General features: G+C 42.6%; 1 protein-coding gene across 1 annotated transcript; it reads right to left on the bottom strand.

The window, feature by feature from the left end:
* On the bottom strand, window positions 1–26,951 carry DDX59 (DEAD-box helicase 59). The gene is made up of 8 exons (XM_003264525.2): window positions 26,697–26,951; window positions 22,300–23,114; window positions 20,274–20,441; window positions 15,073–15,162; window positions 6,414–6,665; window positions 5,060–5,212; window positions 4,426–4,554; window positions 1–485 (listed from the first exon to the last, which is right to left on the bottom strand). Exons 2-8 carry the CDS (start codon window positions 23,101–23,103, stop codon window positions 222–224), a joined length of 1,860 nt encoding a protein of 619 aa, XP_003264573.2. The 5' UTR covers window positions 23,104–23,114; window positions 26,697–26,951; the 3' UTR covers window positions 1–221.

Here is a 26,951-nt window from a genome sequence, read left to right as displayed (position 1 = left end):
CAGAAGAGAAAAAACTGTATTTTATTTAATAATTCATTTTCTGATGTTTTTAATTTATAATTAAGGGAAATAAATACAATATAGTTATATAAATTTTATTAAATTAAAAATATCTTAAATATTTTTTAAATTCATGTACATTTCCATGTATGCAAACCATAAAATAACATTTTTTTGCTGACTATGTACAATAAAAAAAATTATTCAAGTGGCAGAGAAAATCATTTCTGAGAATTACTTTTATCATGTTTTCTGATAATATCCATAAGATTAGCTCCTGTAACCAGATCATTCTGTGTCTGTTTATCTTTCTGTTGTTCCTTTCTCTTCTGGTCATGAAGGTATGGGGAATTTAATAACTGAGGGGGAAGAATGGATCCTGTGGGCTTTACTCGTTTTGCAATATCCCAGAAGAGTCTTTTTGAATTATTGTTGATGAAAGTAATCGCTGTTCCATTTTGACCTAATCTTCCTACTCTTCCAATCTGAAATAAAATGCAAAGAACATTTTCAAGATGTCCATGTAAAATCTTAGTGTCTTTTGAAAGAAAATGAATACTATTACTTAAAGTAGCATTACTGGCCGGGTGCAGTGGCTCACATCTGTAATCCCAGCACTTTGGGAGCTGAGGCAGGTCAATCACCTGAGGTCAGGAGTTTGAGACCAGCCTGGCCAGTGTGGCAAAATCCTGTCTCTACTAAAAACACAAAAATTAGCCAGGCATGGTGGCACACACCTGTAAATCCTAGCTACTTGGGAGGCTGAGGCAAAAGAATTGCTTGAACCCAGGAGGTGGAGCTTGCAATAAGCTGAGATCGTGCCACTGCACTCCAGCCTGGGTGACAGAACAAGACTCCATCTCAAAAAAAAAAAAAAAAAAGTAGCTTTACCAAGATAAGATTAACCTTCATCCAGACAGCATTTTTTGAATTATGCATCTCAATATATCTGTGAAATTAATTTACTAGGCCTACACCAGCATATTTTTAACGGAACAGACCAAACAGAAAATAAGAGAGTGATCACACAAAATAAAAGTAAGTATCATTTGTGAAACTTGTGTTTTAGTTATACCTGTATGGGTGGTGTTGGGGGTAATGACATAAAGATGTTTCTTATTGTGGGTGGGTTAAGGTCAAAAAATTCTGAAAGCCCATGCATTAAGAGCAAGAGGACTGTTTACTTCCAAGGCTACTTAAGAGGCCTTGAAATGTGAGATTTATACTAAATCATCTTTGCATAAAGTTATTTCTCTTTTTTTTTTTTTTTTTTTTGAGGTGGAGTCTCACTCTGTCGCCCAGGCTGGAGTGCAATGGTGCAATGTCGGCTAACTGCAACCTCCGCCTCCAGGGTTCAAGCAATTCTCTGCCTCAGTCTCCCGCATAGCTGGGATTACAGGCACCCGCTACCATATCTGGCTAATTTTTTGTATTTTTAGTAGAGATGGGGTTTCACCATCTTGGCCAGGCTGGTCTTAAACTCCTGACCTTGTGATCTACCTGCCTCAGCCTCCCAAAGTGCTGGGATTACAGGCCCAGCTAGTTATTTCTCATTTTGAGAGAATTAAATGGACACAAATTTGTGGAGTATCAATAAGGCACAAAATCTACTTATCTCCAAATAGATAATGAAAATATACTAAGAAACTCTTCAAAAGAGGGGGAAAATACACAATCATGGTCAATTTCTGCTCCTTAACTGAAATGTAAAACTTAAAGTCTATATTCAGAAATATTTAAATAAGTAGACAGTTTCTGCTAATACAGAGGGCATTTTTAACACCGTAAAAGAAACTTCTAAAAAAGTTAAGAGGGGAAGCCTCTAGGGAAAGAGACAGAGGAGAAGAGAGGCAAGCAAATATTGTTTTTCAGTAACAGCTTTTATTTATACCTGACTTAATTAAATTACTGAATTGTTCCAATACAAATAAAAATATAAAAAGTAGTTATTTCTCTATAAAAGTCCACAGAAAAACAAGTAGAAATAAAAAAATTCAAAAAGACAAAGAAAAGATTATACAAAGTAGCTTCAGGCTGGGCATGGTGCTTCATGCCTATAATCCCAGCAATTTGAGAGGCTGAGGCAGGAGGATCACTTGAGGCCAGGGTTCAAGACCAGCCAGGGCAACACAGCAATACCCCATCTCTATGAAAAATAGAAAAATTAGCCAGGTGTGATGGCGTGTACTTGTAGTCCCAGCTACTCAGGAGGCTGAGATGGAAGAATCGCCTGAGTCCATGCATTCACAGTTACAGTGAGCTATGACTGTGCCACTGTACTCCAGCCTGGGCAATAGAAGGAGACCCCATCTCTTAAAAACAAACGAACAAAAAAACACTTGCAAATCATGTTTTTGGCAAGTCTTCTAGAGTATACAAAGAATTTTCACAACTCAAAAATAAAAACCCAATTTAAAAATGGACAAAAAATTTGAATAGACATTTCTCCAAAGAAGTTACAAAAATGATCAATAAGTACATGAAATAATGTTCAACATCATTAGTCATTAAAGAAATGCAAGTCAAAATATAAGGAGGTTTAACTTCATACCCACTAGCATAGTTATAATAAAAAAGATATAATAAAAAAGATAAGTGTTGATGAGGATGTGGGGAAATTGGAACCTTCATAAGCTGCAGGTGAGAATGTAAAATGGTGAAGCCATGTTGGAAAACAATCTGGCAGTTCCTCAAAATGCTAAACACAGAGTTACTATATGACTCAGTAATTCTATTCGTAGGCATATGTCCAATAGAAATGAAAATATGTCCACACAAAAACTTGTACATGAATGTTCACAGCAGCCTTATTCATAGCAGCCAAAATGTAGAAACAACCTAAATGTCTAGCAACTAACAAACAAAGGTGGTACATCTACACGATAAATTTTTTTGGCAATTTAAAAAAATGAAGTACCGATACATACTATGATATGGATGAACTTTAAAAACATTATGCTAAGTAAAACAATCAACCCCCGTGGAATACTTAATTCCCTGATGTGCAGGTAAATGTGGTGGTACCAAAATAAATAGAGAAGTAGTGCTGTATTAAGTAAAAATAAAGGCGACAATGCACTGAAGGCACTAACAGCGTTTCAGTGGGTGATGCTAGTAAATGTGGCATTCAGAGGTGATGTTAAGAACACTACAGACAGGCTTTACTTGAAGAGTTTGTAAGTGAAGCCCGAGAGGGAAGACAGGTAGCAGTCAGTGAGATAATGCGGCGCTAAGAGAAGGCTCTATTTCTGCTAGAGAGAGAAGCTATTGTTACCTTTGGCAGCAAAGAAAAGAAAGAAAACTTTCAAAAGTGAAAGACTAGAACAAATAAGGATATGAAGAGGAGATGAAGATTCCTTAAAAAAATACTTTAAAGGATCAATTTTATTTTGGCCAGACATATCAACTTAAAACGATCTTTTTAAACAAAACTTTTTGATTGTAAAATCTCACTGATTATATGCTCACTGAAGAAAATAAGAAAAAGAAGCAAAAATAAACCAAAAATTTACTACTTAAAAAATTTTTAATTAACATTTTTGGTTACTTCTAGTTTTTTTTTTTTTTTAAGGCACTTTAGGCATACTTTTAAAAACAAAATTTAGTTTTTATACATACTTACCTTTTAAAAACAAAATTTAGTTTATATACATATATATCTTAAAAGCAGGCCAGGCGTGGTGGCTCACACCTGTAATTCCAGCACTTTGGGAGGCCAAGGCCGGAGGATCACTTGAAGTCAGGAGTTTGAGACCAGCCTAGCCAACATGGCAAAACCCTGTCTCTACTAAAAATACAAAAAAATTAGCCAGGTGTGGTGGTGGGTACCTGTAATCCAAGTTACTTGGGAGGCTGAGGCACAAGGATCCCTTGAACCTGGGAGGCGGAGGTTGCAGTGAGCCGAGATCAAGCCACTGCACTCCAGCTTGGGTAACAGGGTGAGACTGCCTCAAAAAAAAAAAAAAAATCTTAAAAGCAAAAATACATACAGTTTTATACACTGCTTTTTTGGGGCGGGGGCGGGGGCGGAGGTGGGAATGAAGTCTCTGTCACCCAGGCTAGAGTGCAGTGGCACGATCATGGCTCACTGCAACCTCCTCCTGCCGAGTTCAAGCGATTTTCCTGCCTCAGCCTCCTGAGTAGTTGGGATTACAGGCGCCTGCCACCACACCCGGCTAAATTTTTTTTTGTATTTTTAGTAGAGATGGGTTTTTGCCATGTTGGCCAGGCTGGTCTGTGAACCCCTGACTTCGTGTGATCCATCCGTTTCGAGTGATCCGCCCGCGATGGCCTTCCAAAGTGCTGGGAATACAGGTGAGCCACTGTCCTGGCCGATACTGCTTTCTTAAACTTGATATCACATTGACAACACCTTTCCCAATAAAACTCGTGAACAAAATAGTGGTAACATATAAAGCTCCTTACCTGATGGACATACTCGTCCATACTTGAAGGCATATCAAAATTGACAACCAGCCTGACACTGATCAAGTCTAGGCCTCGTCCCAAGACTCCTGTGCTCACTACAACTTCATAGTCTCCTTCGAGTAATCCCTTTCCAAAAAAGCAACAAAATTTATTATTCAGAATTTATTTTGTGTGGTTTTGTGTAATTCTGATAGCTTTTCTTTTTTCAGTGCTTACTTCAATATTTTTGTTGCAATATCTTTTCAATAAGTAAAGGTCATAGTAAACCTTAAAAATGTATGCAGCTAAAATTCTCCCCAATCCCCATGGAATTTATTTTATTAATTTATTCAGGCAAACCTTTTCCAAAGGTGAATTACTGCCCTGCTCTAGTCCAAACTGACCTGATTTCAGAAATGGTAAGTTCTGAATTAGTAATCTATTTAGTATATATTCCCTACAGAACAGGCTATTGCTCCCCAAACAAAAAGCCTGAGCAAGAGAACATTAACTTCATGGTAACCGCTTGTTTGATGGTCTTGTAGTCATTAAAAGAGGGTCTGTTATAAAAACCAGCTGTAATATGGTATCTCTTGAAAATGAGGCAGAACAGATTTATAGAAAACAGAACATAGAATGTTGGGTGTCAAACCTTCAGTATGTTTTTCCTTTCTATTTGCGACTTCTCTGAATGTATAGATATGCTTTTCAGCCCTGTGATTTTCTGAACGGCTTCACTCAAAAGATCTGCTCCTAGTTTGCAGTCCACAAATACTAACACTGGAGGCTTAAAGAGTTTCTTATCCTGAAAAATTAAAACATAATCAAAAATTATTCATATAAAATAATTTACAATGGGAAGTTTTTCTGAAAGATTATCACAAGCTAGTTATCAATAGGTTTATAAATATTGTTAAGAAGGAGGCTGGGCGCGGTGGCTCACACCTGTAATCTCAGCACTTTGGGAGGCCAAGGTGGGCAAATCACAAGGTCAGGAGTTTGAGACCAGCCTGACCAACACAGTGAAACCCCTTCTCTACTAAAAATACAAAAAATTAGCCACGCATGGTGGCAGGCACCTGTAACTCCAGCTACTCGGGAGGCTGAGGCAGGAGAATCGCTTGAACCTGAGAGGTGGAGGTTGCAGTGAGCTGAGACCATGCCACAGCACTCCAGCCTGGGCAACAGAGCGAGACTCTGTCTCAAAAAAACAAAACAAAACACAAAAGGAACAAAAAGGCATATTGTTAAAATAAGCGTTTTATTTAAAATATGCACAAACAGAAGCCAGTCTTTTGCCCCTCTTAATTTTCCATCACTTAATACTGCAAAAGTAATTCAAACATTTTAAGTGCGATTAATGTAGTTCTACATGCTGCTAACAAGTCAATACCAACCATATTTAACTTAATACCTTTTTTTTTTTTTTTTTTTTTTTTGAGATGGAGTCTCGCTCTGTCACCCAGGCTGAAGTGCAGTGGCGCAATCTCGGCTCACTGCAAGCTCTGCCTCCCAGGTTCACATCATTCTCCTGCCTCAGCCTCCCGAGTGGCTGGGACTACAGGCATGTGCCACCACGCCTGGCTAATTTTTTTTTGTATTTTTAGTAGAGACGGGGTTTCACCATGTTAGCCAGGATGGTCTCGATCTCCTGACCTCGTCATCTGCCCGCCTCACCTCCCAAAGTGCTGGGATTACAGGCGTGAGCCACCGCGCCCAGCCCTTCTAAAATATTTTCAAAGGAGAACACATTCCTTAGGAATAATCGTGATATTTAAACTTATTTCTATGATAAGGAAAAGAAAACCCAACCCTGTATCTATCCAACATGTTTTCCCAAATAGGTATTTACTTGATTCTCATAGAATTCTAGGGTAGGTAAAGCAATTTATTAGTAAATACCTATATCAAATTCCCCGAAAGTTGAATCTAAAAATTATTCTCTTAAGAGCTGTGAAAAATGCAAACACAATCCATAAAACACAGTTAACTGCTTTACTACTCACATTTAAAATTTCAAATAATTTTTTCTTTTTGGCTGGGTCTTCTACCCACAGAATAATCTGACGTACATTGGCACAAGGTAGATTCTTTTCTCCAGTGATAATTCTCACAGGATTATGCAGAAGCTGGCTTGCTAGTTGTTCTATGCTAGTTGGAATTGTGGCTGAAACCAAAATGGTCTGACAATCATTAGGAATGTTTTCCAAAATGTCAAGCACTTGTTGCTGAAAGCCCATCTTTAACATGGTATCAGCCTAAAATAAAATTGTATTAAAGTTAGTCTTGTTTGACATTAAAACCCAGAACCACCCCCAAAAAAGACTAATATAATTAACAATATAAAAATTAAAAATTCTTAAATAGAAAACTATACCACAATGTCAAGAGAACTGGAAAAATATGTTTATGCAAAATTATAAACTGTGCAACTAAATGTTTACAATGATATACAAAGATTGTTATTATTGGCATTATTAATAGTAGCAAAAAGCTATATGCATTCTAAATATTCATCAGTAGGGGATTTGCTAAATTATGGTAGATCCATATGACACTATGCTGTCAAGAAAAATGATCAGAAAGCCCTTTATTAAATAATGAATGATTGCTAGGTTAAAAAAAAGCAAATTACAGAATATTATGTGTAACAAGATACCTATTTATGCTACAAAAATATTATATGTATATACACTCAAGAAACTGCTAAATTGCTAACACCAGGGAGAAGGCTGGAGGGCTTTAAGGGAGGCAATTCTACTTTTAGTTTTTTGCAAAGTTTTTTTTTTTTTTTTTTTTTTTGAGACGGAGTCTTGCTCTGTCCCCAGGCTGGAGTGCAGTGGCGCATCTCGGCTCACTGCAAGCTCCGCCTCCGGGTTCACGCCATTCTCCTGCCTGCCTTAGCTGGGATTACAGGCGCCCCCACACACCCGGCTAATTTTTTTGTTTTTTAGTAGAGACGGGGTTTCACTGTGTTAGCCAGGATGGTCTCGATCTCCTGACCTTGTGATCCGCCAGCCTCGGCCTCCCAAAGTGCTGGGATTACAGGCGTGCGCCACTGCGCCCAGCCCCAAAGTTTTTTTTTTAACCATGAACACAGATTATATTTATAATAAAATATTATTTTAAATAAAAATTAATGTTAGGGGCTGCTATGGTCTGAACTGTGGTGACCCCCCCTAAATTCATATGTTGAAATCTAACCCACAATTTACTGGTAATAAGAGGGAAAGCCTTTAGGGGGTGATTAAGTTATGAAGGCTCCACCCTTATGAATGGAATTAGTGCCCTTCTAAAAGAGGCTGGATGGAGCTCTGTGTGAGGATGCGGCAAGAGGGTGCTGGTGCCATCTTTGAAGTAGAGAGCAGGCCCTTGCCAGACACTGAATCAAGGCTAGAGCTTTGATCCTGGACTTCCCAGCTTCAAGAACTGTGAGAAAAAGTTTCTGCTGTTTATAAATTACCCAGTCTAAGGCATTTTGTTATAGCACCAGGAGTGGACTAAGACAGGGGCTTTCACTTCTAGTTTTCTATACTGTTGGTTTGTTACAACCATGAATTACCAAGCAAATAAGAACATTTTTTTAAAGTTAGTGCTGCCATTAAAAAAAAAAATTAAGGCTATCTTCAGTTGCAAATACAATCCAGGTGTCTATAATTTGGGAACAATGAGGGATTTCTTTTTTTCCCCCTTCTGGGCCCTGATTCAGGATAATTCTTTTAATCTATTAAGGCATTGTGGGTGTTTGTTGCGAGACAGGGTCTTGCTGTCGCACAGGCTGGAGGGCAGTGGCATGATTCTAGCTTGCTGGAACTTTAAACTCCTGGGCTCAAGAGATCCTCCAGCTTCAGCCTCCTAAGTAGCTGGGACTATAGGCACAAGCCAGGGTACCCAGCTCAGCACTGTATTTTTAAATGCCCACTAATGTGGTGTCATCCATATTAAAACTTGAATATTCATTTTAATATTATTAGTGGAAAAAAAAAATTGTCACCCAGGTTGGAGTGCAGTGGTGCCATCTTGGCTTACTGTGCAACCTCCTGGGCTCAAGCCAGCCTCCCACCTCAGCTTTCCAAATAGCTGGGACTACAGGCACATGCCACCACACCCATTTAATTTTGTATTTTTAGTAGAGATAGGGTTTTGCTATGTTGCCCAGGCTCCACCCCCATTTTCTAACATGTCTTTAATGTGCACAAATTATTCAACAGATGTTATTCAAAATGCAGAGTGGGCCATAAAAAGCATTTTTTTTTTTTTTTTTTTTTTTTGAGACAGGGTCTTGCTCTGTCGCCAGGCTGGAGTGCAGTGGTGCAATCATGGCTCACTGCAACTTCTGCCTCCTGGGCTCAAGCGATCCTCCTGCCTCAGCCTCCTGAGTAGCTGGGACCACAGGTGTGACCACAGGCACGTGCCACCATGCCCAGCTAATTTTTGGTATTTTTTTTTGCAGAGACTGGGTTTCCCCATGTTGCCCAGGCTGGTCTTGAACTACTGGCCTCAAGCAATCCTCTTGCCTTGACCTCCTAAAGTGGTGGGATTACAGGCGTGGGCCCCTGCACCCAGACATCTCCTTATTTTTCTCCTCCCTCACTAGCTACTCTGAGCCTCCTTTCTCTTCTCTCAATCTCTATACATTGGGGAGCCCCATGGGCTGGGTCACAGGCTTCTTCTTTCCTCATCTGTGCTCTCTCCTCAGAAAAGATCAACAAATTCCACAGCTCTGAATACCATGCACGCATCAAAGACTCTCAAAATCATATCTCAGGCCACAACTGCTTCCCCGAATTCAAGTGGTAGAAACTATCTGCCAGCTTAACATCTCCACTTGGTTCCAACAGGCCACTCAAATTCAACACATTCAAAACAGAAGTTTCTATTTCCTTTCTGCCAAACCCACTCCTATCCCAGAACACATCCCAGGAAACAGCGCCATCAGAAACTCTTATTTCATCTCTTCTCTTTACCACCTGACACTGACTCCATTAATCATCCTGTCAACCCACTAGCACACCTCAGAGCTGGTCGCTTCTCCCAGCTCATACTTGCAAGACTGCTCACAATCCTGTCACCCCCATCCCATAACCAATTCTCAGGCAACCAGATAAATTCTTCTAAAATATAAATCAGATCTTCATCCTCCTCTGCTTAAACCCTCCAATGGTTTCCCATCACACTTAGAATAAAATCCAACTTCTAACCATGACCAAAAAGGCTTACGAGTTCTCATCTTTGTCCACTTCTCTGACTTCATCTCCTAGCACTCTCCCCTCACTGCCCATGACTCTGCCACACCAGCCTTCCTTCTGTTCCCAAATACCTCACGCTTGCTCCCCTGTTGGCACCTGGCTGAAAGTCTTCCCTCCAGATGGATCTCTGCATGACCGGCTCCTTCTCATTCATATCTTAGCATAAATGTCATCTTCTCAGAGAGCTCTCCCTGGCTACCAATCCAAGGTAACCCCCCTCCCCGTTGCCACTGCCGTATCGCCTTGTGTACATTTATCACAGCTCCACGAGACAGCTCGTGTGTCTCATCTTCCACTGTATTCTCAAAACCAACAAGTGTAAGCACATGAAAAGCCCTAATGATATATTTTGTAAATAAATGAACACTAATTCTAAGCACTGAATAAGCACCTACCTATATGTCAGGCAACTTACTAGTCAGTGTGACCCAAACCTCTCTGAAGATAAGAATTACCTGAAGGGCCGGGCGTGGTGGCTCAAGCCTGTAATCCCAGCACTTTGGGAGGCTGAGGCGGGCGGATCACGAGGTCAGAAGATAGAGACCATCCTGGCTAACATGGTGAAATCGCATCTCTACTAAAAATACAAAAAATTAGCCAGGCGTGGTGGTGGGCGCCTGTAGTCCCAGCTACTCGGGAGGCTGAGGCAGGAGAATGGCATGAACCCAGGAGGCGGAGCTTGCAGTAAGCAGAGATTGCGCCACTGCACTCCAGCCTGGGGGGGGGGAAAAGAATCACCTGGGGTGGGGGGTGGGGGTGGGGGGGGGTGGGGGGGTGGTGGGAAGAACTGCCTGAGGGGAAAAAAAACAAAAGGATCACCTGGAATGAGTTTTTAGAGATTCCTGGCTCCAACTCACACCTACTGAATCAGAATATCCAAGTGAGAGGTCTGGTCTTGTCTGATGTTCACTGAGCAAACCAGGTGACTCCTATTATTAAGGAAACTTGGGCAAACACTGTGCTAAGAAAAAATTTTAAAAATCTATGCACAGTTCAACAGAGCAGAGAGAAACAAAGGCCTAAAATCTGACAGGGGGAGTGAGGGATTTCAAAGTGACTAACAGATAAAGAAGGAAGAGCAGGTAGAAAGGATGGGAGAGAATTCCAGGCCAAAGGACAGGTATGACAGAAGACACGGAGGGTCGCAAAACAGATCATTTCAAAGGAATTATCTGAGTTTTCACCTCTGACTATTCTTGCATCTTCATCCTCCTCTTGAAACAATGGTTCTCTCTTCTTCAAGGGTATTATTCATTCTCAGTTCCTCTCTGGTGTCTCAAGCAGCTTTTTTACTGACTCATCTTCAAACTCCACAAGCCAGGCCCTTAGCCCCAGCCCCTGCCTCTGTTTCTGCTCATTTCTAACTTGCCTCCCTTAGAGAAACCATACGTTTCATGGATTCCGATGCCTATTTTATTTTTTTAAATTTTATCGGCAACCTCCTCAGCCAGAAAAGGCTCACAGGGACTCCCCAATGCCTATTTTAGATCTTCAGAATACTACCCCTTAGTTCATCATTTGCAGGAAATTCACCATGTCTAAAGCCAAACTCAAACATTACTACCAAGACCCAGATTTGCTCATTTGTCCTTTTTAAAATTAAAGGCACAACTATAATTGATGGAGTCACCTCTATTGCCTTCTTCTTCCTCTCTCATCCTCAGGAATCAGAAGACTCACAAGTGACTCCTCCACTGCGACTCTCAGATTTGGCCTATGACTCCTACTGCCTCCACCCTGTGACCCCTTACCACTGTCTGGATTGCTGGCTGCTCTTAGATTCTTTCATTTCTCCTGTACCACGCAGCAGGGTAACCTCTTAAACCACTACTCAATAATTTACAAAGCCTCACTGTCTCCCACATCAAATCCAAATTCCTCTGCCTTCCTGTCCAGGCCCTCTATAATTTGGCCCCACCCTAACAACCCAATTTTACCTCCTATTATTTCTCAGGAAGAATTCTTCAAGCTGGTGGTCTCTTCTCTGCCCCCTGCACACATGCACTTGGACTTTCTGACTGTGCTTATGTCGGTGCCTTCACTTTGAATAGTTGATACATCCTCTAGTTTTCTAAATCTTTTTCCATCTTTTGAAGCCCAGGTCAAATCCCATTACCTCTGAGAAGCCATTTTTTGCAGTGCTAATACATTTACTCTCTCATTTCTCCTTCTGACCTTATTTCTCCTGAACAATTAGCATATCATATACAGTCCATTTTTTTTTTTTTTTTTTTTTTGAGACGGAGTTTCACTCTTGTTGCCCAGGCTGGAGTGCAATGGCACAATCTTGGCTCACCGCAACCTCCACCTGCCGGGTTCAAGCGATTCTCTTGCCTCAGCCTCCTGAGTAGCTGGGATTACAGGCATGCGCCACTAAGCCTGGCTAATTTTGTATTTTTAGTAAAGATGGAGTTTCTCCATGTTGGTCAGGCTGGTCGTGCACTCCTGACCTCAGGTGATCCACCCGCCTTGGCCTCCTAAAGTGCTGGGATTACAGGCGTGAGCCAACGTGCCTGGCCATACAGTTCAATTTTTTCACTAGTATCTTCTATCAGCCATTGGCAAACTACAGCTCTGGGGACAAATTTAGACCTTTACCTGTTTTTGTAAATAATGTTTTATGGGAACCCCGTCACACCCATTCATTTTCATACCATCTACATTAGCCCCCAAAGCCTAAGATATTTACCATCTGGTCCTTTACAGAAAGTGTTTGCCAACCCCTGGCCTATATCATGTTAGTACTTTTGTATCTCCGTACACATGATAATGTTCTTGCCTTTACTTCAGTATATGTATCTTTTCTCTCTAACAAGATTTCAGCACCTTGTAGGCTTGAATGCTATTAAAAATTCTCTGTGATGCCATCCAAACTTATCCAGAATTGGTCAATTTGTACCTAAATAATACTTCTGTACTGACTGCAGTTTCAGTGTATAACTGATTATGTTGTTTACCAGCTCATTTCCCCTCTAGATCACCCAGAAACCATATTCCTTAAATGCCAAGGAGCTGGGACACAGGCTGCACATACAGGCACTTGATAAATGTTTGCTGAATGAATACTTCCCTTGTACCATAATGGTGAGCACAGCACCAAAGTGTCTCATGAAGCCTTGTTAGTGGAAGAAAATGAAAATGCTGTAAAGAGAAGTGAGGATGAGGCCAGGCGCAGTGGCTCATGCCTGTAATCCCAACACTTTGGGAGGCCAAGGCAGGAGGATCACTTGAGCCCAGGAATTCAAGACCAGCCTGGGCAACAGAGCAAGACCCCGTCTCTAAACAAGTTTAAAAAACAAACAGAGAAATGAGGATGAATGGAAACTAACCTTAAAATCCATATAAGAATTACTTCTCAAGCCAGATGCGGTGGCTCATACCTGTAATCCCACCACTTTGGGAGGCTAAGGTGAGCAGATCACTTGAGGCCAGGAGTTTGAGACCAGCCTGGCCAACATGATGAAACTCTGTCTCAACTAAAAATACAAAAATTAGCCAGGCGTGGTGGCACACGCCTGTAATCCCAGCTACTTGGGAGGCTGAGGCACAAGAATCACTTGAGCCCAGATGGTGGAGGTGGCAGTGAGCCAAGATCGTGCCATTGTACTCCAGCCTGGGTGGCAGAGGGAAACTGTCTAAAAAAAGAAAAAAATTACTTCTCTAGCTCATAAGATAGGGAGAACTTAAGAACATGGGGCTTATCAACAAAGGGAAGCCCAGTCATGTTCAGGGTGACAGTATGTCTAATGATAATCAGATTTAGCAATAAGTCAGTTCTACCACATGGCCACACCAGAAAAATGCTGACTTAGCAGTAGCAGGACTCTTCAGTCTATAAGACATTTTTGGGCGGGTGCAGTGGCTCACACCTGTAATCCCAGCACTTCGGGAGGCTGAGACAGGCAGATCACAAGGTCAGGAGATCGAGACCATCCTGGCTAACACGGTGAAACCCCGTCTCTACTAAAAATACAAAAAAATTAGCCAGTCATGGAGGCGGGCACCTGTAGTCCCAGCTACTCGGGAGGCTGAGGCAGGAGAATGGCTCGAACCTGGGAGGTGGAGCTTGCAGTGAGCCAAGATCACGCCACTGCACTCCAGCCTGGACAACAGAGTGAGACTCCGTCTCAAAAAAAAAAAAAAAAAAATTAGCTGGGCATGGTGACAGGTGCCTGTAATCCCAGCTACTCAGGAGGCTGAGGCAGGAGAATCACTTGAACCCAGGAGGTGGAGGTTGCAGTGAGCCAAGATCGCACCGTTGCACTCCAGCCTAGGTAACAGGAGCTAAACACTGTCTCAAAAAAAAAAAAAAAAAAAGACATTTTCACCATCATTCTTCATCCTTGCCATAGCTCTAGAAGATTAACCAGCTTGCCTAAGATCTCATGGGACGTGGAGTAAATGTTCAAATCTTGGTCTTGTGGGTACTGGCTACATGTTCTATCCTACTGCTACTTACTGGGGCCCATGGAAGGCAAGCTAAGGCACTATCACTGGTCAGCACCCAGCACCCCGCATTTGTGATCACTGCTGGGTAACGCCAGGCCTCTGCTCTGTCACTGCTGGTGAGACATGTGGGAAGATGCATGTGCCCCGCAGGCAGAAATGGCACATGCCCAGGGTGGGCTGGCACATGGTACTATGTTCCCATGGCAGAATATCACCGAGAAACAACACTTTTACTTCATCTTATTAAGCAGGCCAAAAGTATAAAAATGCCTCTATAGTATATGTAACATAGAAAATCAGGACCACAGATGCCTATGTCCACATAGAAAAAAAAACCTTTAAAGGCCATCCGCTGGGCATGGTGGCTCATGCCTATAATCCCAGTACTTTGGGAGGCCAAGGCAGGAGGATCCCTTGAGCCCAGGAGTTCAAGACTAATCAGCCTAGGCAATATAGTGAGACCCATCTCTACAAAAACCAAATTAGCCAGGCGTGGAGATGTGTGTGCCTATAGTCCCAGCTACTCAGGAGGCTGAGGTGGGTGGATCACTTGAGTGTGGGAGGTTGAGGCTGCAGTGAGCTGTGTTTCCATCACTGCACTCCAGCTTGGGTGACCTAAGCAACAGAGCAAGACCCTGTCTCATTACTTGACACTGACTATTTTTGCAAACAAATGATAGTAAGCAGCAAATGCTTAAAAAAAAAAAAAAACTTACCATTGAGAATAGAGTACATATTGAATTTGTGTTTTCTGTCAATTAGCAAAAGACAGCTCTGGTTTAATTTTAGTGTAGTACACATTATGTTAGCTTCAGTGCTACACAGGAACCTGCTGCAATGTTTTAAAAGTCCCTGAGGTTTTTTTTGAGAGAGAGAAAATGTCCTGAATGTACAATGAAATTATATAACTATACTTTCCATAAATTGTGTAAAATCATGTAACTGTTTTTTAAATATCACTACTTACTTCATCTACTACCACAATCTTTACACCACAGAGTTCTACAGAGCTCTGCTTTATTATATCCAGAAGTCGCCCAGGGGTTGCTATGATAACCTGAATAAAAGAGAAAAAGCAAATTAAAAAAAATCAGTAATAGCCATTTTCATTCATTCATTCCACATTGATTGAGCAACTAATATGTACCAGACACTGTGTTAAGCACCCAGAATTCAGTGATGAATAAGCCAGACATAGTCTCTGCTCTCATGAAACTTGTAATACAAAGGAAGAAACAGATAAAACAAGAAAGTACTCATGAGATAAATATACTACACCATAATTGGAGGGGCTTATCCAGTCCTACCCAACACACAGGTCAAACCTAAAGGATTAGTGGGCGTGAGCAAGGTGAGGAGTGATTAAGGAGAAAAGTATCTATGACATTCCTGAGGCTGGGAGGCCAGTGAAGTTTCCAAATGGTAAGGGTCAGGGAGAATGGGGCAGGCTGAGGCAGGCACCAGGAAGGGCCTTGTAGGCAGTTTGATTGCTATGGTTCTGTAAACAAGTGAAAATTCCGTAACATCTTTGGGCTTTTTATTTCATTTTTAAATTAAGAGGTTGGGCAAAGTGATTTCTAAGGTTGCTTAAGGCTCTTAACAGTTTTATAATATGTTAGTGGCTAACAATGGGGGCTTTTTTTTTATATATATATATAATCTCGCTCTGTCACCCAGCAGGGAGTGCCTGGCTCACTGTAGCCTCAACTTCCCCAGCTCCAGGGGTCTTCCTGCCTCAGCCTTCCAAGTAACTAGGACTACAGGCATGCCACCACACCTGGCTAATTTTTTGTTTTTTTGTAGAGACAAGGTCTCTATGTTACCCAGGCTGGTCTCAAACTTCTGGGCTCAAGTAATCCTCTCACCTTGGTCTCCCAAAGTGCTGGGATTACAAGTGTAAGCTACTGCATTCAGCTTATTTTTACCTTTTTTTAAACAATAAGGAAAAATGCTTTAATACTAATCACATCTCCCCTGTTCTTCTAGGCTACTGTTGGCCAGTATTTAACTTCTATTTTATTTTGAAACCCACAGGTTGTTCATTATGATTACTGTTTCATTCAATGTTTCCTGAGATTTACCCACATGCTTACTATTTTCCTTGGCCACCATTATTTCTTCCATCCCAAACCCTCCTTTCTGGCACAATCTTCTTTATCTGTAGACTACCTTAGTTTTAAAGTTCTCTTACATGGTGTATTGGTAGTAACTTTCTCAGTTTTGTTTATTTGAAAAGCTTTTTATGTTGCCCTTGCTCTTGGAGGGCAACTTTGCTGAACAGAGGTTTTGGTTATTTTTTCTCAGAGGGCACCTGGGAGAGAGCTCAGGCTGGTGAGAGGGGTGGGAGTGACAGGTGGGCAAGCAGGAGCCTCCGCAGAAAGGCGGCCCTGCATGGGGTGCTGCAGCCTGAGGGGCTGCAGGGTGGAGTCTGGTGAGGAAGGCATCGCTGTGGGCGGGGCGGTGCTGATGGTGGGAGGTGGGCTACATAGAGGAAGATTGGTCAAATAAATAAATAAATACATAAAGGAAAAGGAGTGGCAGGTTTCTGTCAGTTACAAAAATGAATGAATCCTGTTGCATTGAATTGGAATTGGAAGTATCAACATGAACTCATAGTCTCACGGTTTCTAATAAATATAGATACAGAAAAACACACACTTAGATATATAGCTGACCCTTGAACAACATGGATTTCAACTGTGTGAGTCCACTGAAACATATCAATTTCAACCAAACACGGACCAACAATACTTGAGTTCAGCAGGGCCAACTGCAGGATTCAAGTCTGCAAAGATTTTGGTACATACGCAGGGGATCCTGGAACCAATACCCGGCAGACGCCAAGGGACCACTGTATTCCCTAGCTCTATCCACTGGGAGGTCCTAGAAGCAGTGATAGTCCAATAGCGATCAACACACATAGCCCAGATCTTTCTTTTTAAACACTATCCTCTAGGAAAAGAAACCAGGGCTCCTTGGAGAAGGCATGATTCCAGGGCTGGGGCAGAGAAAGAAAAATGTTAAGTATGGAACATCTTCTTTAGACAGAAAGTAAGGAAGACTCAAAGAATGATGGAGATCTGAACAAAGGACATAGAAACCAACTTGAAGGTGCTTCCACTGGCCAGATAGAGATCAACTGGAGTATCAAAACAAATAATGATAACAGATTATAAACCTTTGAATAACAAGAAGCTGTGAGTCCATACAGATATAAATAAATATATAAATAAATTCAAAGTGTGGTGAAGAATGAGAAATTTACATTTCAAAGTACACCTCAAAGTACTCTCCCCAAAATATTTACTAAACTCGAAGGGGAAAAAAATAAACTTGACAATTACTTTACAGATCCTATCACCAGGAAAAGGACGTACTGACACTGTGTGCAACCTAAAAGGATGCAATGAAAAAAACAAAGCATCTCTTCTGTGATATTCCTGTCAAAGACATGTAACTTGAATCTAATCAACTGAGGGATGTTCTTCAAAGTAAGTGGCTTGTAAACCTTAAAAGGGCCAAGATTATGAGGAAAAAAGGAAAGATGGAAGAGCTGTTTAAAATTGAAGGAGATGACAAAGACATAACCACTTAATGCAACATGTGATTCTGAACTGGATTCTTGTGCATAAAAAGTGATGGAACAATTATAAAAATGTGAATGGGGACTGAGGAGTAGATGATGCCAATATTAATTCCTGATGTAATCTACTGTATCAAGGTGATACTGTTTGGATCTGTGTCCCCACCCAAATTGCATGTTGAACTGTAATCCCCAACATTGGAGATGGGATCTGGAGGGAGGTGATTGGATCATGGAGGCTATTTCTCATGGTTTAACACCCTTCCCCTTGGTGCTGTCATCATGATAGTTCTTGTGAGATCTAGTTGTTTAAGAGTGTGTAGCACCTCCCCACCCTCTTTCTTCCTCCTGCTCTGGCCACGTGAAGCTCCTCGCACCCCCTCTGCCTTCTGCCATGATTGGAAGCTTCCTGAGGCCTCCTCAGAGGCAGAAGCCACTATGCTTCCTGTACAGCCTGCAGAACCATGAGCCAATTAAAGTTCTTCTCTTTAAAAATTAGTCTCAGGTATTTCTTGATAGCAGTGCAAGCATGGACTAATACACAATGTTAATTTCCTGATTCTGTAATTGTATTACGGTTATGTAAGATAATGTCCTTGTTTGTAGCAATCATACGTAAAGTATATGGGGGTGATAGGGCATCAAGTCAGCAAGTTACTTCCAAGAGGTTTGGGAGGAAAACAAAGTTCCATTTACTGTACTTACCACCTTTCTTTAAGTTTGAGATTTTTTTTTTAAAAATGTGTGCTTTGGGAGGCCGAGGCAGGTGGTTCACCTGAGCTCAGGAGTTCGAGACCAGCCTGGCCAACATGGTGAAACCCCATCTCTACTAAAAATACAAAAACTTAGCTGGGCATGGTGGTGGGCGCCTGTAGTCCCAGCTACTCTGGAGGCTGAGGCAGGAGAATCGCTTGAACCTGGGAGATGGAGGTTCAGTGAGCAGAGGTTGCACCACTGCACTCCAGCCTGGGCAACTGGAGACTAACACCAATACATTAACATATATTTTTTTAAGAACTGGAATGCAAGCTTAGTTTAAAAGCTGTTAGAAATTTGCAGCTACTTATCCATTTGAATTATAATGTTATCCATTCTTTGCAATGAAAATAAATTTAATGCAGAGGTTGATATGAGACTGCAGTTAAACTCCATTAACCCAACTTCAAATTTGATGCCCATCAAAAATACTTGTATTGTTTACTTTATAAATATATATTGCTGAACTTATAATTTGGCACTAATATCACCTTTATCTGTTTTATATACTGGAGGTCCACCTTAAAAAATCACTGATCCAATATCCCATTAATTATCAACCTGTAATTTCTTAAAACAATATTTTACAGGCTTTAAATCTGTCAGATAAATCTGATTTGACCTTCAAAAGATTCCAACATGAAAGGCTGATATTCACCCATAGAAGTTGTTGAATACTGCAGGAGCTTCATCCCAGCTGGTACTGCTGCCCCAGCCCCCTGAGTGCCCTTCCCCAACTCCCTGCCAACCCAGCTCCTCCCCTGGGTCACCAGGGCCTCCCTACCACCCCAGTTAACTAAACAGCTAATGCCCAGAACACCAAGGGAACCTGAGGACCCAGCTCCTGCACCAAAGCTGCAGTCTACTTTGACTGGTCAGCATCTGTGCCAAACCTTCCATTAAACATTTTTATTTTATTTTTTTTGTTTTGTTTTTTTTTTTTGAGATGGAGTCTCGCTCTGTGTCGCCCAGGCTGGAGTGCAGTGGCGCAATCTCGGCTCACTGCAAGCTCCGCCTCCTGGGTTCACGCCATTCTCCTGTCTCAGCCTCTCCGAGTAGCTGGGACTACAGGCGCCCGCCACCACGCCCGGCTAATTTTTTTTGTATTTTTAGTAGAGACGGGGTTCACCGTGGTCTCGATCTCCTGACCTCGTGATCCACCCGCCTTGGCCTCCCAAAGTGCTGGATTAAAAAAAAAAAAAAAAAAAAAAAAAAAAAAAAACATTTTTATTTTAAAGGCAGGTATCTTCAGCCACCCATTCAAACTCAAGAAAACCGAAGCCCACAGAAGTGAAGTAACTTATCTGTGGCCATACAGCTACCAAGTTTCAAAGCTAGAATCAGACCACATTGCTTTTACATACTTTTACACACCAGAAAATACAGACTATGCATAACAGCATGGCTAAGGAAGGAGGAAAGACAGGTAAATTAAAGATCAGTTTTGACAACTACTATTTATTAGCTATAGATCCTCAGATAAACCCCACCTTTCTGAGATTCAACTTCTCAACTATAAAACATGGACTAGGGATTATGCCAACCCACCTTCAGAAGTAAATGTGATGCTTAAATGAGATAATGCATGTGAGAACATTCAACAGCCTTTGGCATATAACGGGCACTCAATAAATTGTGCTTCTTTCCCTTCCTATATAAAACAAACAAAAAAAAAAAAAAAAAAACCTAAGGCTTACTTGGTAAGAATTTAAAGGCTCTCTAAAATCACACTTTTGAAAGTTCTTCAAGGGGGAAAAAAAACACTAGTTCCTGTATTGCTTACAGGAATAAAAAACTCTTCAAAGACATTGTATCAAATCAGTGCTTACCTTAACATGTTGTTGCAGACGATAAAGCTGTGGGGGTAAGGGTAAGCCCCCTACGAGAAGCACAGTTTTCATGCGTGGCAGGCCACTCATCAATTCTTTAGCTTGTCTCTCTATCTGAATGGCTAACTCTCTGGTTGGTGTAAGAATGAGCGCAGATGGAGTTTTGCTCTGCAAAGATGTGAAAAACAAGTTCAAAAACACCAGCAATTAATTCCTGCTGATATGAACTAAATCTTCACAAGGATTCCAGGAACATGGCCCCTTTAAAGTGTTCCCAACTGGGTATGAGTCCTCCTGCCTTCTGCTTACTGCAGACTTTTTTTCCTCCAAAACCATAATAAATTAAACCCATTTCTTACATAACACAGAATACAACGAAATATCAAAATGGGGCTGGGGAGAGGTGTCCACAGTAACCAAGGTGAGAAAACTTAAGGTTTGCTCCTAGTTCATTGAACCCTGTAATCTACAGTCATCTTCCTCTGAAGAGAGAACCCAATAGTCACCATGCAGATCTGGTCAAAGCTGGCATGCTACCCTTGGTCTTTCCCTCTTAGCTGTCTTGTGGATTCACTTCTTTCTTTGTCCATATAACTTACATATATACCCACATCCTATTTCGGGCTTTATGGCTCTATTTTGGTCTTCCAGCATGTGTGACCTATATTTTAAACAATCTAGCACTTTTTTTTTTCTCACACTATCTTCTACTACTCTTTAGTTTTCCAGTTTTTTCTCCTTTATCTTTCCTCTCTGCCCACATTTTTTTTTTTTTTTTTGAAACGGAATTTCACTCTTGTTGTCCAGGCTGGAATGCAATGGCACAATCTCGGCTCACTGCAATCTCTGCCTCCCAGGTTCAATCAATTCTCCTGCCTCAGCCTCCCAAGTAGCTGGGATTACAGGCATGCGCCATCATGCCCGGCTAATTTTGTATTGTTAGTAGAGATGGGGTTTCTCCGTGTTGACCAGGCTGGTCTTGAACTCTAGAGCTCAGGTGATCCGCCCACCTCGCCCTCCCAAAGTGCTGGGATTACAGGCGTGAGCCACTGTGCCCCACCTTGCCCACATTTTTTACTCAATTCCTTCCTGCCATACTTCATACTTCACAAGTTCATCAGTACTTGGGAAATAGTAATTACTCAAAATGTTTGTTAAACTAATTATATGTGAAAGTGCTCTATACACTATAAACTAACAAGTAAGGTACGGTAGTGATTATTTTAAGATGAACCATAGATCACATTTAAGAGTATATTTTGAGGCTAGGTGCGGTGGCTCATGCCTGCAATCCCAGCACTTTGTGAGGCTGAGGCGGTTGGATCACCTAAAGTCAGGAGTTCAAGACCAGCCTTATCAACAAGGAGAAACACTGTCTCTACTAAAAATACAAAATTAGCTGAGCATGGTGGCGTATGCCTATAATCCCAGCTACTCAGGAGGCTGAGGCAGGAGAATCACTTGAACCTGAACCTGGGAGGCGGATCACTTGAACCTGGGAGGCGGAGGTTGCAGTGAGCCGAGATTGTGCCATTGCACTCCAGCCTGGGCAACAAGAGCGAAACTCGGTCTCAAAAAAAAAAAAAAAGAAAAAAAAAGTATATTTTGAAACTCTATGATGTGTTCCAACTTCAGTATAAATCATTTTCTTCAAAACACAAAATCCAAGGAGACAAAACTGACACACAAACTGTAGCTCGTCTGGTCAGCTGGATCTTTTCCCCATCAAATCCAAAGCTCATTCTGTTAATAGCAAAACTGTTAAAAAGAAAATGTTTTGTAAGGAAGCAAGTTTTTAGATCCTCAATAAAGAGATCTCTGGTTCAATAATAATACAAGAAAAATGCCCTGAAATTATGTTTTCATACAAACTACTATCAGAAGCAAAATCACTACAGGCACTAGTGACTAAAATTCCAAATATTTAGTTTTAGTCTGCAATTTTAATATAGTTAAGAATGAAACTTGGTAAATACCTCACTTGTTTCCAAGAATAATACATGTGAACTCTATTATTAAAACGTACCTCGAATAAAGCTCGCATGATAACAGGAAGAAGAAAGGCAGCTGTTTTTCCTGAGCCAGTATCTGCACTGGCCAGAATGTCTCTTCCCAGAAGTCCCACAGGAATCATCTGCATTTGAATGGGGGTTGGCACCTCATAGCCTGATTTCTTCAAGTTGTGATTTAAGACCTCAGGGAGACTACAATGTTCAAAGTCAATAATGGGCCTAGTGACTTCTTGCCCTTGAACTAAAATTCCCAGCTGCTGTTTAAGATTTTCAATCTGGTCTTCCTGAAGGTTCAAAATAAAGGGGTGCTCTTTGTAGACATAGGAAGCATTCAGTGGAGACTCTGGCTCAGAATCAGCCTTATGTGGATTGCTGAGTTTTGATTTCTCTTGCTTTTCCTTAACTTGCAGAAGATGTTTCGCTTTACACTCCAAACTACACACATCTTCATCTGTCTTATCACAGATATACTCTCCATAACGACCACAGACAACACAGACGGGTTCCCCCGGTTCTGCCCAGCGCTGTGTTTTGGAAAATGACTTAACAGGTTCTTCAGAAGGATAGTTGTCCTTCGCACCCTGCTCGGGACTTACTGAATGAACCTCTGCCAACTGGCCACCTGGGCTGGGGAAAGGGCATGATTCGCTGATGTGCCTATCTGTTGTGGCTGCTTCTGTAACTAGAGCATCAACGGGAACATCTCTGCTTTTGTCCAACTGAAGGTCTTCTGGGTCTGGTTTAATTATCTTAGCCACACAACTTTTGCCATCATCATTAGCATTCCTCTTGATTTTTAGAGATCTTGGAACAAACATCCTTCAATATTCTGTTAAGGAAATTATATAATGAGATTTATTGTACCATTAATAAAGTTCACGCATAAAGTACCAAATGATTAATGACTAGGTGCAGTGGCTCACCCCTGTAATCCCAGCACTTTGGGAGGCTGAGGCAGGCAGATCACTTGAGGTCAGGAGTTTGAGACCAGCCTGGCCAACATGCTGAAACCCCATCTCTCCAAAAAATATAAAAATTAACTGGGCATGGTGGCATGTGCCTATAATCCCACCTATTCGGGAGGCTGAGGCAGGAGAATCGCTTGAACCCGGCAGGCAGAGATTACAGTGAGCCGAGATCGTGCCACTGCCCTCCAGCCTGGGTGACAGTGAGATTCTGTCTCAAAAAAATTTAAAAAAAGGCCAGGCGTGGTGGCTCACGCCTGTAATCCCAGCACTTTGGGAGGCCGAGGTGGGCGGATCACGAGGTCAGGAGTTTGAGACCAGCTTGGCCAATATGGTGAAACCCCGTCTCTACTAATAATACAAAAATTAGCTGGGCATGGTGGCGCGTGCCTGTATTCCCAGCTACTCTCGGGAGGCTGAGGCAGAAGAATCTCTTGAACCCAGGAGGCGGAGGTTGCGGTGAGCCTAAGACCTCACCATTGCACTCCAACCTGAGCAACACAGTGAGTGTCCTGGGGTTATGCCTGAAAGGAATAGTGAGGACATCATGACACTCTTTATATCAAGCTTTTCTTCCATTCGCCAGCTTCCACTGATGAAGAGATGGAGTCCTCTTCCTCACACACAGCAGTATTGTAACAGGATACACTGCTCAACATAGCCTTGTACACATGGTCTATTTCCATTTACTGATTATTTGCACTTTAAAGTATTAGATGTTATAGAAATTCTGGGCCGGGCGCGGTGGCCCAAGCCTGTAATCCCAGCACTTTGTTGGGAGGCCGAGGCGGGCGGATCACGAGGTCAGGAGATCGAGGCCATCCTGGCTAACACGGTGAAACCCCGTCTCTACTAAAAATACAAAAAATTAGCCGGGCATGTTGGCGGGCGCCTGTAGTCCCAGCTACTCGGGAGGCTGAGCCAGGAGAATGGCGTGAACCCGGGAGGCGGAGCTTGCAGTGAGCCGAGATCGCGCCACTGCACTCCAGCCTGGGTGACAGAGCAAGACTCCGTCTCAAAAAAAAAGAAAAAATGCTATTTTCATAAGTAACACTTAGTGTTTATTATATGCTAAGCACAATGCTTCACCTAATCTTCACAATCATGTAAAGCAGTTAGCATTACCTAATATATATGACCAGATATTTTTTCATTATGCTATAGTATGTATATTACATAGACTAATATACACAAGACTAATATACATAGTATAGCATAATGAAAAAAAATACAGTAATATACATAACATAGCATAATGAAAAAACGTGTGTGTGTATAAAACACATTATATACACTCAAAAGAAACTGAGCCACTTAGAAATTAAGTGGTTTGGGTTGGGCGCGGTGGCTCACGCCTGTAATCCTAGCACTTTGGGAGGCCGAGGCGGGCTGATCACGAGGTCAGGAGATTGAGACCATCCTGGCTAACGCGGTGAAACCCCGTCTCTACTAAAAATACAAAAAAAAAAAAAAAAAAAAAAAAATTAGCCGGGCGTGGTGGCGGGCGCCTGTAGTCCCAGCTACTCGGGAGGCTGAGGCAGGAGAATGGTGTGAACCCGGGAGGCGGAGCTTGCAGTGAGCCGAGATGGCGCCACTGCACTCCAGCCTGGGCGACAGAGCAAGACTCCATCTCAAGAAAAAAAAAAAAAAAAAAAAAGAAATTAAGTGGTTTGTTCAAGCTCACACAATTCTTTTTTTTTTTTTTTTTTTTTTTTTTTTTTTTTTGAGACGGAGTCTTGCTCTGTGCCCCAGGCTGGAGTGCAGTGGCGCGATCTCGGCTCACTGCAAGCTCCGCCTCCCGGGTTCCGGCCATTCTCCTGCCTCAGCCTCCCGAGTAGCTGGGACTACAGGCGCCCGCCAACACACCCGGCTAATTTTTTGTATTTTTAGTAGAGACGGGGTTTCACCGTGTTAGCCAGGATGGCCTCGATCTCCTGACCTCGTGATCCGCCCGCCTCGGCCTCCCAAAGTGCTGGGATTACAGGCTTGAGCCACCGCGCCCGGCAAGCTCACACAATTCTTAAGTGTTACAACCCTAGCACTCTGGATCCAGAGCACAAGCTCTCAACCATATGAGGACTAAGCTCTACTTTTTATCTTACCCAAATTCCTTTCTAAGGGGTCTGGAGAGTCATGCCCTACAAACCATAAATTCTCATCAGATGGGTTTTATTTAACCCTGTATATCATGACTTACTTTCCAATCGGACTCTGGCATAACAAGGAAGAAAATAAAAATGTTTTACCCCAAAATATATTTCCTTGCCGTACCTTAAAACTCCCCTGCAAAGTCTCTTGCAGGAAAAATCTGCATTTGGTGAAAATTCCCTTCTCTGTTTTCCTTCCTTCCTTCCCAGATCCAGGAGATAATCAACTAAGAGCCAGGCACCCTTTTAAGTCCAATATAAAACAATTTAGAACCTGCTCTCTCTAAAGTCTATCCAAGAGCTTCCTCTGCACAATAAAACTTGGTCTCCACAATCCTTTATCTCTAGCCTGAACATTCCTTTTTATGGATCCCAGGTCCTTAGGTAACCTCAACCGTCAACCAGATAAGGTTTACATTTACCGATAGCCTGGAAGCCCCCGGCTTTGAGTTGTCCCGCCTTTCTAAACCAAACCAATGTATTTCTTAAATGTATTTGATTGATGTCTCACGCCTTCCTAAAATAGATAAAACCAAGCTGTACCCCAACTTCCTTGGGCACATGTTCTCAGGACCTCCTGAGGACTGTCACTGGCCATGGTCACTTGTATCTGGCTCAAAGTAAATCTCTTGAAACATTTTTCACAGTTTGATTCTTTTCATCAACCCATATCTATACCTTTTTACACCAAAAACATGTCTTTGCAAAATTACAGTTATTGGGAATAAGGCTTTTAACCTCATCTGGGGACTATCAAATATACTAATAAATATTTTTCTTAAAAAAATTCTTTGTTTAAACTGCCAGATTCCAACTTCCAGAAAAATTCCAACAGAAATGCAACCGAGGGTCTAGAATTACTATCCTAAATCTCCGAAAATGTACAGGGGGTGGCGGGCGGGGCAGACACGGCTCTATGTGAGCAGGAAAAAGCTTGGAACTCAAAGTCCTCCAATGGCGAAAGGGAACGTGCTCCTGCTGGGCAGGCGGGCGGGCTGCGGCGCGGCCTAATTCTCGCCAACGCCCCCCTCACCCTCGCGCACTGGCGGGCCCTCCCCTCGGGCGTTGCCTCCCACCCACGCCCGGGGCGGCACCGCACCCCGAGGCGCTTCACGTCACGGAGCTGCTAGGAGACGGTCGGGGCTCCGCTTCCGGGTAGAGGCCTGGGACACGGGGAACTGTAAGGATGGGAGGGGGTCCGCGCAGGGGCACCCATTCTGCCGCCGCGGCCTAGCACCCCAGGTCCCGGAGGAGGGGCACCAGGGCGGCCAGGGGCCCGAGCTTCCGGGGCACGCTCACCCACGCAGGCCTGAGGCCGCGTCCGCTCCCGCTCCCGCTCGGGGCCGGCTCCCCCTTCCAGGCTCCAAGCCAGCTTCCGCCCGACAAGCCCTGACCTGCGCGTCAGGACTGCGGCCCGGGACTGGTGGTGCGGAGCGGAGCGGAGCGGAGCGGAGCGCAGCGCAGCGCAGCGCAGCGGAGCGCAGAATCCACTTCTCCGGGTTTTGGGAGGGGGCCGCAGCCCGCTTTCCGGGCGGCGGGGAGGCGGGGCCGCCG

Source organism: Nomascus leucogenys, chromosome 9, assembly GCF_006542625.1.
Source record: "Nomascus leucogenys isolate Asia chromosome 9, Asia_NLE_v1, whole genome shotgun sequence".
In the NCBI taxonomy this organism is placed as follows: domain Eukaryota; kingdom Metazoa; phylum Chordata; class Mammalia; order Primates; family Hylobatidae; genus Nomascus; species Nomascus leucogenys.
The sequence above is the reverse complement of the archived record's forward strand: the minus strand, read 5'-3'. Positions and strand labels throughout refer to the sequence as shown.